A 15,500-nucleotide genomic window follows, 5' to 3' on the forward strand; every position below is an offset into this window, starting at 1 on the left:
CAGAGAAGTTGCGCCGCTCAGGGTCAGCCTTGGACAGAACCCAGAGGTGGACTGTTCCGGAAACAGGCAGTCTGAATGCTGAGGCAGCCAGTCAGCTTTTTCTGATAGCAAAAGTGAAGAAGGAAGGCTAAAAACTTTGAGAATGTCACGGAAATTGAAGCGTGATTAGCATAGGTTTGTAATTGTTCTCCCTTTAAGGAATCCCTCCGATGAGTGGAACCGGAACACTGCAGATCTATTTACTTGATATTAACGACAATGCCCCCCAAGTGTTACCTCCAGAGGCAGAGACTTGTGAAACTCCAGACCCCAATTCAATTAACATCACAGCTCTGGATTACGACATTGATCCAAATGCTGGACCATTTGGCTTTGATCTGCCTTTGTCTCCAGTGACGATTAAGAGAAATTGGACCATCACTCGGCTTAATGGTAAGAACAGGTTAACTGTTTGAATATATGTGCAATTGAGATGTCCTGGTATGAAAAGTTAATTTTCTATGCTTTATGATCTGCTCAGTGACTATATTTTTTAAAGATACTTAACACTTAAATTATATATTAAAAGTCCTTAAAGTTGAAGAATCTTTTTAATACTGCATAGTTATATGCCACTTTCTGTATCTATCTATAGAGAGTTCTGGTGTGTCAGCGGTAAGAAATTGTGTTCCAAACACACAGATACACAGTTCAAATCCACCAGCTGCTCAGGAGACAGTCTTCTATCAAATTAACAGCCCCTTAAAAACCTATGGATGTTTACTTATGGATTGCTTCTGACTCAATAGAACACGACAACAACATATCTGTCTATCTAAGAGGGCTTTAGCAGCCTAGAGATTCAAAGCTGCACAGAAAGGCCAAAAGCAGGAAGTTCAAATCCACCAGCTGTTCCACGGGAGAAAGATGAATAATCTGTCTATCTAGATTTATATCAGTAGATATATTGGTAGATGAATGGAAGATAGATGATAGATAGATAGATAGATAGATAGATAGATAGATAGATAGATAGATAGATAATGATAGATAGATAGATAGAAAGCAAGCACGGGGGCATAGTACAAAGGTTAGTTTTGGCGATTTGAATTCCGTAATGGCTTCACAGGAGAAAGATGAGCAGTCTCCTCCCATGTGATTTTCCAGCCTCCAAAAACCTGCTGAAGGGTCAGCTATGAGTCAGTTGTAGTTAACATCATGGCATGAGTTTGAATTTTATACACATGCACGTGTGTGGGCACACCACAACACATCTCTCTGTCTCTCTCTCCCACCTCATTCTTATTACCACTGAGTCTAAACTGACTCATAGCTGACCATCTTGAATGTTTTCTGAGGCTGTAATTTGCATATGAGGAGATGGCCCAGATGAATCGCATATGTGTGTGTATATGTACTTACACAACCATATACATACATATATACACAAACTTAAATACTAACACTCTAGAAAATGCTATGTGTTTTTCACTATGTTACGTATGATATTCACACTGAATGGGTTTGTTTTTTTCCTTTTCCTTTTTTCATTAGGTGATTTTGCACAGCTAAATTTAAAGATAAAATTTCTTGAAGCTGGTATCTATGAAGTCCCAATCATAATCACAGATTCGGGTAATCCTCCCAGATCGAATATCTCCATCCTGCGCGTGAAGGTTTGCCAGTGTGACTCCAATGGGGACTGCACGGATGTGGACAGGATCGTGGGTGCAGGGCTGGGCACTGGCGCCATCATTGCCATCCTGCTCTGCATTATAATCCTGCTTAGTAAGTGCTTCATGTGCCCACTCCACAGACGGCCTGTTCACCTTGGGGAGGGGGTGTTAAGAGAGATGGCACTAGGCCTCTGTTCATGATGAGAACAATCTTGGCACAGATAAAGGCATTGGTCGAACAGTGTGGTGGGCATAATTAATGTCCCTAAACTGTACGTTTTAAAAAGATGGTTAAATGTCACATATTCTGTTGCATAATATATTTACCACTATCAAATACAAACATGATAGATTAAGGAGAATAAAATACGCCAACAGCTTTCTTTAATCACAAAGCATTTTCTCACCAATAATAAATGTGACAGCCAAACCCTGTTCGCGATGGAAAAACACCCAAGCAATTGTTTCAAGCACCTATATTTTTGCAACAGACCCACTTAGTGTACTGTTTCCTTGCCCTGCTGCCATTTTTCTGATGCTGATTGAGTAGAATGCTGTAGCAAACGCTTTTCATAGTCAAGTGTTAAACAGCCCTAATTCCAAGCACGTCTCTTATGATTTGAGTATGAATTTGTGGCACGTCGCTGGATGATTTAGGAAAATGAGTATATTGCTTTCCTTCACTTTTCCTTCAAATAGAGCACAGTCAGCAACGTGCTCCAGTCATGCGAGGATGGAGGTATTTGTTTCTGAAGGGCTGTGTAAAAGAGAGATTGTACTTCTCATCCAGCATATTTGACAATAGAAATGATTACATAGCTTGATAAATTATCTGCCTTTCGAGTAAGTGAAGATTAAGGAATTGCTCCCTTTTAAGATGCTTTGCAATCTTTGCTTCAGTGGAATGCAAGAAACTAACCACTGGAAAGTGCTTCGGAAACCACTTCTAGGCACGCAGGTTAAAAGAATCAATTGCCCCCCAGCCTCGTGTTTTGCTGTGGATAGCAGCAGGGCTTGGTTTATTGTGCGATCATGCTATGCACCAATCACTTTCTTGAAAATGTTGGCCATTTCTTTTATGTTTCCTCCATTTACAAGTGTTCTGATAATTTCGAATCCTGTCCTTTTCTTCAGAGCAATTACTATAGAAGCCTGAGGATTATTATTATTTTTTTTATTTCCACTGTGTAGACTGCTTTGGCTATAATATGAAACCTGCGTACTGTACTAATAATCCACTTGCTAGATTTTTGCCTTGGAACAATGGCAAATGAGATCATGTATTTGGCTTTAAAAGGAGGATATTTATTTTTATGGTCAATAATAAAACTGTACTCAAATAGGACTCATTAAATCTTTTGCTTCAGGATGTAAACTGATATCCCCAGGTTTTAGACGCAAAGTGTTTCTAGATGTGCACTTAGGGATATGTTTCAATTTCAACATGTGGCGTATATGCCAAGCTTACAAAGAAAGATGTAGGTATGATGGATTATGGCGTGAAGTGACTATCGCGCTTTGAAGGAGAATGAATCGGTGCTGATTGGGACATCCACTCTTTGGAATATTTGTGGTAGTAGACCTGACACAAAAGCGTGAAGCATGAAAACCTAATGTTATTCCAGTTTGTAAACAAATCCTCCAGTGTTTTTACCTGAAATACGCAATGTGATATGAACAGAGAATAGCCTTCATTGTTGTTGTTGTTGTTAGGCACTGTTGTTTTGGCACTGACTCATCGTGAACTGTGTGCACAGAATGAGGCTCTTCCTCTCTTTCACTGACCGTCCCCTTTTCCGTGTATGATGGGTTTTTTTTCCAGGAACTGACCCCTCCTCATGACAGTATCCCCAAAGTGTGTCTCACCAACCTTGCCTCCATGGTACACTCTGTATATTTTTCCAGATAAATTTGTTCTGTTCTTTTGATGGTCCTTGATACATTCCGTATGCTTGGCCAACACCTCAATTTCCAAATGTCAGTCCTCCTTCAATCGTCCTGATTCCTTGTGCAACTTTCACATGCATATGAAGCTATAACAACAACAACAAAATATCAAAGCCCAACCCTGAGCAGGCCAAGAGGGAAAACAAATCGAGAAAAGTAATGAGTTGTCCTCCTGTGTAGATAGATTATGGAACTGAAGACAGAGAAAATTCCCCAGTGGGATGTGGAACTTCCTTTTCTCTAAATTCAGAATTTCTTCCTTTCCTCTGTCCTGTGTTTCTCCTAAAGTGTGGCTGAAAGTAGAGCCTAGACTAAACACTTTCTTATAAGCTACAGACCCCTACAAGTTGTTAGAGAACTCTAACTAGGTAGATCAGACTGTAAAAGTTACGGTACTGTGTTTCTTGTGTGGGTTATTTTGGTTTAGTTTTTTACTATTTTCTTTCTCTTTTACCTAGTCCTGGTTCTGATGTTTGTGGTATGGATGAAACGTCGTGATAAGGAACGCCAGGCCAAGCAACTTTTGATTGATCCAGAAGATGATGTGAGGGATAACATTTTAAAATATGATGAAGAAGGTGGAGGAGAAGAAGACCAGGTGAGCAGTATTTTAAATCTTTAAAATGACTTTTATGATCTAATCCTACCCACGATGGAGAACATGTTAGTTAAGTACAGAACAAACATGGTGACAAGTTTCTTTCCTGTTAATCATTTTCTCAGACATTCCATAATCTGTTTATAATGTCTGCTGTACATTTCTAAAGTCGTTTGGTTTTAGTTTCTTTATTTGATTTTTCAGTGTTTTTTAAAAGAAATAATAAATGCTGTTGTTCTTTGGGGGAAGAGGGTATCATTAAACATGGTTTCAAAGAGCCTGAGATTTACCCACTTATAGTTCTTTTTATACTATTAAAAATATTTCTGTTACATTTCTTTTCATTGGGTTTGAGGGGAAGGTAGAAAAAGCACTGGAATACATTCCCCAATTTCCTGAGAACGGTGAAAGAAAAGGTGACCCTCAACAAGACGGACTGACACCGTGAGGGTCAACACGGTGATTGTAAAGATGAGCTCAGGGATCATGTGAGCCAGGGTAGGGCAAAGTTTGTATCTATTATTCAGAGAGTTCCTGAGTAGCAGTTGACTCAGAAGCAACGAGCAATTCCACAAATATTTACAGGTCAATTCCATATTCCGGATAGTCTTCCACTCTCTAGAGACACCTAAGTGGGGCCTTATCTTCCCTCAAGGGTCTCATACTCTTGAAAAACATTTGAAGCCTCATTGATCTTTGTATCCATCTTGTCTGTCATGATGTCTGACTTCTATCGTTGCTCAGCTAATGTTGGGATCTGACTGTAAAACCAGATCTGTATTGGTGTGGACACAAGGAGTGACATTTTCAAGGATGAAAAGGACCAGTTGATGGAAAATGAAGACCTTTATCTGATCACAAGCTACATTGAAGATGTAAAAATAATATCTGTAAGGCCTGGACTACATACCAAGCATTCTTTAGAACTTGTGGTATTAGTACTGTGAATAATTCCCGTTACCGGATAGAAAATAGAGACAGGAAGTGATGAATTCTACAAAATCATCAGATGAGGACATGGTAGTTGCAAGATGTAAATCCAGGTCTGTCTGGTATTACAACCCAAATTTCAAATACTACCTCTTTCCTGGATTATCAGAAACACATTGACATAATCCTTGAGAAATCGCTATGATAAGTATTTCCTAGATGCATTTAATAGTTATGTCATTTCCATTTAATGCAAATGTCACGGTTAGTAGTCTGAAAAAGTAGTCAACACTTTTGGGTGGTAGTTTATTGTCAGTAAATTAAAATGTACATTTTCAGGAGTCTAGATATATATGTATGCAGATGACACAACCCTGCTTGCTGAAACTGAGTAGGACCTGAAGCGCTTGCTGCAGAGGGTCAAGGACTGCAGCCTCCAATATGGATTGAGACTCAATGTCAAGAAGACAAAGATTCTCACCACTGAACCAATTGGCAGCATCAGGATGGATGGTGAAGAGATTGAGATTGTTCACTGCTTTGGTTTGCTTGGCTCCACAGTCAGTACTCTCAGCACCAGCAGCCAGAAAATTAAAAGACATATTGCCATGGGAAGGTCTGCTGTTAGGGACCTCTCCAGAGTACTGAAGAGCAGTGGTGTCTCTCTGGAGACTAAGGTGCGCCTGATACAGGCCACAGTCTTTGCAATCACTTGTTATGCATCAGAGAGTTGGGCAGTGGCTAAGGAGGATAGAAGGAGAATTGATGCCTTTGAGCTGTGGTGCTGGAGAAGAGTATTGAGAGTACCATGGACTGCTAACAGATTCATCCTGGAAAGGGTTAAACCGGGCTGCTCCTTGGAGGCAAGGATTCTGAAGCTCCATCTAACATACTTTGGAAATGTTGTAAGGAGGGATCGGTCCTGCAGAAGGACATCTTGATTGGTAGGGTGGAGAAACAGTGCAAGAGGGGAAGACCCTCTATGAGGTGGATTGATTCAGTGACTGGGGTAATCGGGATGGGTGTATCAGAGACAGTGCAATTGGCACAGGACAGAGCAGAGTTTAGGGCTCTTGTACATAGGGTCACTATGAGTCTCAAGTGACTCGACAGCACATAACAACAACAAGATATATGCTGTAATTGGGACAGTTGTTCACTTGAATAAAACTAAATTTTTATGAACATGTTTTCTCTTTTCCTTTTACTCTTTGGGTAAATAACATGGCGTTCTTGGTCTTATAAAGCGCATTCCTATCCATGATTGGGTTTAATCTTTGTGACAGCTTTTAAAGGTTTTTTCTTTTACAGAAAGTTCTATGATTTGCTACTGGTACAGGCAGGAATCAAGTTTGTATCTTCTGATTCCACGTCCATTTCTGGCTTTATAACACACCTCATCTAGAAGAGATACATGTTTAAGTATGTTGAAAACTTGACTCAAGTATGTAAATCTGTTTTGAATACTGGCTAATTAAAGGGGTTCTATCAGTGTACCTTAGGGTTTCTTGATTATAGATGCCTTTGAATATTCAAGTTTATATTTGGTTTAATCCTTGATTTATCTTTCCTTTCACTAACTTTCTCAGTAAGCTGTGTTTAAGATCAACAAATACACATTTATCACATCCTTTGGTAAATCTTCTCCTTTCGGTACTTTAATTTTCTTGTGGTTATACATAATTTTCTGTTGTCTAAACCCACCTCAGTGAAATATTGGTGAAAAATTAATCACTGGAGTGTTTGTACATTGCACAAAATTGGAAGACCAGTGGCATCTTGGGACCTGGACCAGGGAATTTGATCTGGCCTTTCCCCCTCCTCCTCACCAGTCGTCTTATGAAACAATTTAACAAAATTACATTTCTTGTTTTAAAGGAAGATTTGTTCCTTTTATTATCCACTTAGACTGGTGCTTAAGATCAAATGGTAAAACGTCTATTATGAGATTTATTGAATTGCTCATCATAAATCTTCAGTATCTTCTGTCCTTGGCCTCTAAAATGTTCTTTACCCCAAGGTAAATTCTTAGATATAAATGTGTTGCTCCCTCCCTCTTCCCCTGAAGCCCATGGATTTTCTGGAACTTTCTTTAGTTAATTGATTTTTGGAGTACGAGCTGCTTTTTTCTATTGTCTTTCTGTAGCTTCTTGTCACTTTGATAATATTTTAGACGAGGTCGAGAACCTTCTCCCATCTCTGCCATCCATTGTTGTTTTCATGTACAATTCTCTTATAAAAAATGACATAACTAGGGAGCTCTGGGGGCCTAGTGTTAAGAATCTGTGCTGCAATCCCCCAAAAAATATGACAAAACAGCACATTGTTCCTGTTTATCATAGAGTCAGAACTGACCCATAGCTGACCTTCCAATGGGTTTTCAGAGGCAGTTTACCTCACGGGAGAAGATTGCCCATCTTTCTCGCATGGAGCAGTTGGCGGATTCAAACCATGTACCTTCAGGATTGCAGCACAGCTTCTTGCCACTAGACCACCAATGCAATTCTCTTTTAAAAAATGGGACAAAACAGCATACTTCTTTTAATTCTAGTTTATCTTATACTAGAATAAAGCACATACAGTATAAGAACACTGCTTGAAATAGTATTTCTGCCTCTAGTCATTCCTGAATCCATTCATAGATCTTGGTCACCAGGGCCACTGTTTTTATTTAGGTATCCATTGCTAACATGAACAACTTTTTAATGGGTTCCCTGTCTCTGCTTTCACATCCCATCTGCTCTCTGAAGTTTATCAGATTTCTAACATCTTCTTTAGCCCTTCAAGACTTGCATTGGAACCACACACTTACCATGGGATACCACTCCAGGTGAAAGCCAGTGAAAAAGAGTGTATGAGAAAGGTACAAATACCCTTATGTGCCATGCAGCATGGCTGTCCGTTTATGGCCTTCGAAGTTTGAATAACTTCTCACTTACTCTTCTTCCTATTCCTCCACAGACAAACTGCTATCCTCTCTTTTCTTTGGAAGGACTTGCAACTTCTTAATCTTGTTACTTCACCTAGGTTTCATCATGTTCCGGATATTTTATGCTTTAAAGAAAACTAATTTTGCAGCTTGTCTGAGTTGTTCAAACTCTCACTGTCACTGGGTAGAAACCAACATGTAGATGAGCCCTCCGTTGGGTTTCCAAGGACGTAAATCAAATACGAGGAGACTGCTCATCCTTCTTTCCTTGAGCTGCTGGTGGATTCAAGCTGCCAGAGAGATAAAGCCTTTGAATTATTAGCAAAACTGCCTGTGTACGAGTCCATAAGTGTTTTTGGTGTTAGAATGAATAGCCCCATTGCTTTTCCTTACCCAACCAGAAGGCTTCCTGCACATTAAAAAGTTTAACTACCATTCATATACAGAGAATATTTCCAGCATACTAAAAATCTCCTTCATGCCTCTTGCCAGGCAATTTCCATTAAATTAAAAGTAATCAGTAATTTTTATATTTCTAGCACCATATTGTTAGGTGGATGTTGTTAGGTGCCATCGAGTCAACTCTGTGAACAAAATATCGGAACCCTGATTTGTCTTGTGCCATCCTCATGCTTCCTGACACACAAGAGCCCATTGTTACAAGTCACTGTGTCAGTCCACCTGGTTGCGGGTTTTCCTCTTCTTTGCCGACGCTCCACTCTTCAGAGCATCATGTCCTTCTCCAAGGAGTAGCCCTTCTTAGCAACATGCCCAGAGTATGTGAGGTGAAGCTTCATCATTCTTGCCTCCAAAGTGCACTTCTGCTGCACCCTTTCCAAGACATATCTGTTGTTTCTCTTGGCCGTCAGTATAACATTTGTTCAGTGCCCTACTTCAACACCACTGCTCAGAGGTGTCAGTTCTTTTTCTGTCATCCTTATTCATCGTCCAGCTCTCAAATGCCTTGCAAGTGATTAGAAAGACCATGTCCTGAATCAGATACGTCTTTGTTCTCAAACTGATACCATTGTTGTTGTTATGTGTCATCAAGTTGTTTGTGACTCATAGCGACCCAATGTACAAGAGCCCTAAACACCATTCTATCCTTTACCAACCTCACTGTCCCAAACACATTCATTCCCACCACTCCACTCACAGAATCGATCCACTCATCGAGGATCTTCCTCTCCTGCGCCGCCCCTCCCCTCTCCAAAACATGATGTCCCTCTCCAAGGACCAGTCCCTCCTTGCAACATGCCCAAAGTATGTCAGATGAAGCTTCAGAATCCTTGACTCCAAGGAGCATTCTGGCTTCACCCTCTCCAGGACAAACCTATTTGTTCTCCTAGCAGTCCATGGTATATTCAACACTCTTCTCCAGCACCACAGCTCAAAGGCATCAATTCTCTTTCTGTCATCCCTATTCACTGTCCACCTCTCTGATGCATAGCACATAATTGCAAAAACTGTAGTCTGGATCAGGCACACCTTAGTCTCCAGCCTGATGTCATTGCACTTCAGTACTCTTGAGAGGTCCCTCACAGCTGACTTTCCCAATGCAATTCATCAATTTTTTTTAAGAAAAAATAAACAAACAAAAAATCCTGGTATCATTACTCCTCAATAATTTGGAGAGGGCCCTAATTGCAGATTTTCCCAGTGCAGTGCATCTCATTTCCTGGCTGCTGGTACCAAGCATGTTAATTGTGAATCCAAGCAAGATGAAGCTGTTAACAGGTTCAGTCTCCTCTCCATCCATCATGATGTTACCTGTTGGTCCAGGGGTAAGAATCTTTGCTTCCATGACATTGAGATGCAATCCATACCAAAAGTTGCATTCCTTGATGTCCTCCAACAAGTGCTTCAAGTCCTCATCATTTTTCAACAAACAAGATTGTGCCATCTGCATAAAGCAGGTTATTGATGAGTCTCCCTCCAACCCTAGTGCTACACTCCTCTTCATAGAGTCCATCTTCTCAGGTAGATTGATTAATATTACCTGCTTTTGAATTTTATGTAAATGGTATAATATGATAGGTGTTTTTAGTGTCTCCCTCCCTTTATTCAGTGTAGTATCCCTGGTGTTCGTTCATGTGGTATAAATAAATTTCCTTTTTTTCATGTTGTTTTGTACCTTCTACTCAGAAATGATTCAAAGCTGAGATGTCATGGGGTTTTCAGAGACAATAAATCACACAAGAGGAGATTGTTCATCTTTCTCCTGTGAAGCAAATGATGGATTTGAACAATATGCCTTTGGGTTGGCAACGCGTCTCTTATTACTAAGCCAAATGAATAGTATTCCGTTGTATGTACTAACTACATTCATTTACCCATCCTAGTACTTTTGGACAAAGAAGTTTATCCAAAATAACAAGGATTATTTATTACTAAAAAAGCTTCTTTGCATATTTTTTACACATTTCTGTTGATAAGAGTGTAATTTCTACATCACATAGTATGTTGTACACACAGTTTTAGTAAGACCATCCTCATTTTCCAAAGTGGTAGTACCAGTTTACACCTTTTCTCCAACCAGTTACCCATGTCCTTACTAGAACTTGGTTTTTGTCAGGTTTTTTTCCCCTCTGTATTTTTTTAAATTTTATCTACTTTTATAGTCTATATCTCAGTTTAGCTAAGTAATTCTCCTAATTATCATTTTGATACCCTATTTGATAAAGAATCTGTTATATTTGGTTTTATACAGTTCTCCTGCACTGCTTGTCTTTTTTAATGATTTGCAAGAAGTTGTCCTAATATATTATGGATATAAATCCCTTGATGGGTAAATTCATAGCAGATATTTTGTCCTGCTGTAACACTTCTCCTTTTCTTAGTCTTTAGATAAATATTTTTCATTTTAATTGAGCCCATTTTATATTTTCTTTTTCATTATTAGTATTTTCCACATCTCTTTAAAAGGGCTTTATAAATTTTTTCTATTAATTTGTGTGTGTGTGTACATAATGTTGTTTACCTTTGTTGACTATATGTGCTTTCAGCATCTTATTTAAGCAATTTTTCCTACCTGTAGGTAATGAATTTAACAGACATAAAATCTTCCCATTATCTTTTTGAAATTCTATTCTTTATCAGAATTGGTTTGTGATCTGTTTTGTAGTTTATTTTTTTCACTTGATAAGGTCTCTGAGTCAGAATTAAGTAGTGTGTCTAGTGTTTCAAGACCAGGGTTCTTTTTTTTACTCTTTCTTTTTACCCTATAAATATTCATCTCCATTTACTAGAAAGATAATTCTTTTCTTTACATACCGTAAGGCAGGTGATTGCCTGTGTGTGGATCTTAAGTTTATTTTCTGACTCTGTGTTCTATACCGTTTACGTTATTCATTCTTTAGCCACTTTGATACTGTTTGAACACTTGTGGCCTTCTACTACATCTTGATGCCTAGTTATCTAAGTCCTCTATCTATATTCTTCAAGTTCACCACCGACTTTTTGGTAAAGTTCAACTTTTACTTTTGTTGGTGGGTGGTAAGAAAAAAAGTAAACCATTTGTTTAATAATCTTATTTTCGGAATTAATTTCTTTCAAGCACTCCCCTGCTTTCTAAAAATGTATTAATTGCTTTAATTGTTAAAATACTAGTGAGAAGTTTGGTAAATGTACACTGTACTGCATTCCTCTCCATTTCTTTTGTACATAGACACCGTGCATGGGCAGTTCTGGTGGCCTAGTGGCAATGAGCTGCACTGTAATCCCAAAGGCACGCAGTTCAAGGCCATCAGCTGCTCTGCAGGAGAAGGATAAGCAGTCTACTCCTGTGCAATTAACTGTCTCTGAAAACCCGCCAGGGAGTCAGCTGTGGGTCAGTGCCGATTCTATGGTACACAACAACAACAACAACAACAACGATAGGTGGCTTCCTATTATTGCACCTCCTTTTCCTGTGTGATCTTTGTAGCTGTATAATTTGTGCCATATTAGCTTTTTGAAAACACTCTCTTTGAAAATATCTCCTTAGAAATGAGGCTGATACTCTGTAACAGTGTAGGCAAATTTTAGTGAATGTTTATTGCACATAACTTTTATTGTGAAACATGTGTTACAGCAATAAGTTGGTATGATTTGTGTAAGAATTTTCTAAAGATTTAATAAAATAAATTTTATTTTTTCATCAGTTACATTCTTTTTTAATTTTTTTTTATCAGTTACATTCTTAAGTGAAAGTAGCATAACATTTTTCTTAGCTAAATTGTATGTAGGGTCATTACGAATCACAGGCAACTTGACAACACATAACAACAATAACAAATAATTTATAAAAGAAACTTTAAAGAAACTCTTGCAGACTAAGGGAATCAATACGTAGTCAACTAACCGTTAACTGGTTGGACCTAACTAAAAAAGGGGGAGGGGATTTTTTTTTTTTTAATGCTGTGAGTGGAGATTGCCCTGTGGTGTATGGCCCTGGCTTGTGATAGTCAGAGACAACGATCTGAACAGTCTTAAAGATTGTGAACCCTCTTGGGATTGGATAGACAGGTCTGAGAAATCATTTAGGTAACTGGTAATAACGTGGGTACACACAAAAACCAGCTCTGCAACAATAGCCATGAGATGTACAGTATCTAACATTAAATTAGTTGAGCCATGATTCCTGTCTTTCTTGCTAAGAATCCTCACCAAGAGCTAAAAAAGAGTTAGAAAAGACACGGCTAAACAAACTGCCTTTCGTCATGGTAGCCCTTCTCCTTATCCGTAGCATCTCTCTCTGGTTTTAGTTTCTGTGCGGCGCTAAGTGACAGGGGCCTAAGTGGGGAGGAGGGAGAAGAGGAAAAACCTCTAGGTCTTTGCTTCCATGTCTTGTGTGTGGTCAGACCTCCTTGGTGCTTATGGGGGTGCTCCTCTGGCTTAGATACTAGGAACAGGCTTGACCAGCACTGGACGGGTGTGGTGAACAGGAGCATCATCTCCTTGCAGTACTGTTGGCCGTTGGACAGATGCATTGAGAATAATGTCCGCTGTTCAGAGGGTCACATGCGGCCTTATCTGCCTCTCTGCCATAATCAGCAGGGCTTCTGCTGACTATCGAGTCATGTTTAATTACCTCCATTAGTAAATGTCCTTCAGTGCCCTTTTGGCCAGTAGGGCTGCTTGCAGATACCGTATCACCTCTAATGTTCTTTGCATTTAGCTCCTTCCCTATCAGTGTTGCTAATAAAATCAGAGCAAATGTACAATACCGCTGATAGCTCATTTTCCCTGGAACCATCCACTTAGAGTCCCAGGATAGGAAACAGAAACCGTTTGCTTCCTGCTCTTTAAAGCTGAGACTTAATTATGATGGTTCTTGTATCAAACATTTGTCAAATGTGTTTTATGCTCACAGCACTTGCTTGTGCCCACTTTAGAAACCTCTACCTAAATCATTCCACATTATGTGGCTTCTTTCTCCTTAGGAGCTCAGGGGTAATATATTATGTGTTGGACTACTAGCGGAAAGGTCGACAGTTTGAATCTACTAGCTGCTTCACAGGAGAAGGATGGACAGTCTCCTCCTAGAATGATTCACAATCTCGACATCCATTGGAGGTTCCATGAATCAGAATTTACTTGATAGCAGTAGGTTGATTCTTCCATAATTATAGCAGAAGCTCCCAGTTAGCGTGCCCTGTATGGACACACTCCTCAAAGTGAAGGAGCACAGTGACTGCAGTGGTGAGTTTAAGCATGGTGGAGATCATGAGGCTGGACAGGACAGGGCACCATTCTGATCTGTTAATCGTAGGGTCACTGTGAGTGGTAGTTGACTCGATGACATACAATACCATATGCTAAATCTCTAATTCGTGAGTACTCAGTTCATACTTGGAAGCAGGAGTGGCATCCACTTCCTAATCAACATGCCTCTGGAAACTATGAACTTTGAGAAACAGTGAGAGTTATCAAAAGGCTTCAGGTCTTTTGTTCATAGGGTCTCTCTGCGTCGTGCTCGACTCAAGGGCAATCCACAACAATAACAACAGTTCGCAGTTTTCGCCATTGCAGTCAGTAGGGTTTTCATTGACACATTTGGAAGTACATTACCAGGCCATTCTTACTAGTCTTACTAGTCTGAGAGGTTGGCTGGAACATGTTCAGCCTCACAGCAACATGAATATCTCCCACTGATGCTCAGGTGGTAGATGTGGATGGGATGCCTTGACTGAGGACCAACCAGTATCTTCCCATATCTAAGGAAATAGGTTTTCAACATTCATGACTGTATGTAGTAAGTAAAGAGTACTTCACTTGACACTCAAACAGTACAGCAAAGTCAGCAGATAGTTTCAGAAAGTAGAAAAGTATGGTTAAACCCAGATCTGCCTGAGTCCGAATAAAGCTGTCTTTACCACTCTCCTTAGCAGAACTCCCGCTCACCCGTGCAACTGCAAAAATTCTCTCAGAATGTCATTTAAATATAACAGAAGTATTTCTTGTTCTTAAAGTCTCAGCCTTTTTGCAGGTTTTTTTTGGAGGGGGTTGTTGTTTTTTTATATAAAATCTGTTGAAAGCAGTATTCCCAAGGCCTAGGACTCTCTTGAAAATTCCTGATGAATGAAATAAGATTTGACCGTTCATCTTGGGGTCCCACAAACATCAGTCAGTGGACAGTGAAATGCTTGGAACTATGGGTATTTCAAAGAAATAAGATGAGCTTTAAGGGAATAGGCTTCCTTGTCCCTAAAGCCAGAGTTAATTGAGAGATGAATGATCATCAGGCAAGTCATGGCAGATTCTGATACACTGTTTTCTCTTCCTTACTTATAGATTCTCGGTCTTTCCTATCTCCTGCACTATAGATAAGCATTCACTGTTGAAGTGGGACCAAAATTGGCCAGATTTTTCTACCAGAGTCTCTTGAGATGAGCCCTACAATCTTCTGGGCTCACCAGGACCTTAAGTTTAGCATTCTAGAACTGACTCTAGACCTGAGTGCTCAAATTTAGATTCATAAACCTTAGCAACTGTGTGTCGTCCATCTCATTGAGGGTCTTCCTCCCCTCTGGTCCTCCACCTTTCTGAGAGTGATGCTCTTTCCCAGAGACTCGGCCCTTCTGCCAGTTATCAGCCTCCCGACAACCAGCTGGAGTGGGTTGCAGTCTCTGTCCTGTGTCATTCTGAACCGTCTAGACAGCCCAGAGAGAAGACGGTCCCCGCACACCAAGTAGACGAATAGGTTCAGCAGATCATGAAACTGGGACAGAGTGTGGATGTGAGAAGCAGCCTGCAAGGCTTACCGAAAACCAGGGAGGGATGCCTTCCCTTTTCTGGAGAAAGCTTCCAGTACTCTGTGAAATATGAATAGCTTCGTGATCAGGGCCCAGGATGAGAGAATCATGGTAGAATTTTCTTTTCGTGGCTCAGGCTCCTAGTACACTGAAGATCCAGCTGTGTATCTTTACTGTGAGTGATAATTGTTGTTGTTGTTGTTGTT

General features: G+C 39.9%; 1 protein-coding gene across 1 annotated transcript in view; it reads left to right on the plus strand.

The window, feature by feature from the left end:
- Positions 1-15,500, plus strand: part of CDH2 (cadherin 2, type 1, N-cadherin (neuronal)) — a 296,341-nt gene that overhangs the window by 251,639 nt on the left and 29,202 nt on the right. The window contains exons 12-14 of the mRNA XM_006895029.1: positions 199-432; positions 1,534-1,767; positions 4,061-4,200. Coding sequence (XP_006895091.1) covers positions 199-432; positions 1,534-1,767; positions 4,061-4,200 — 608 coding nt within the window. The remainder of the gene's footprint in view (positions 1-198; positions 433-1,533; positions 1,768-4,060; positions 4,201-15,500) is intronic.

This window comes from Elephantulus edwardii, unplaced genomic scaffold (genome assembly GCF_000299155.1).
Source record: "Elephantulus edwardii isolate Elephantulus edwardi_28Jun2011 unplaced genomic scaffold, EleEdw1.0 scaffold00155, whole genome shotgun sequence".
In the NCBI taxonomy this organism is placed as follows: domain Eukaryota; kingdom Metazoa; phylum Chordata; class Mammalia; order Macroscelidea; family Macroscelididae; genus Elephantulus; species Elephantulus edwardii.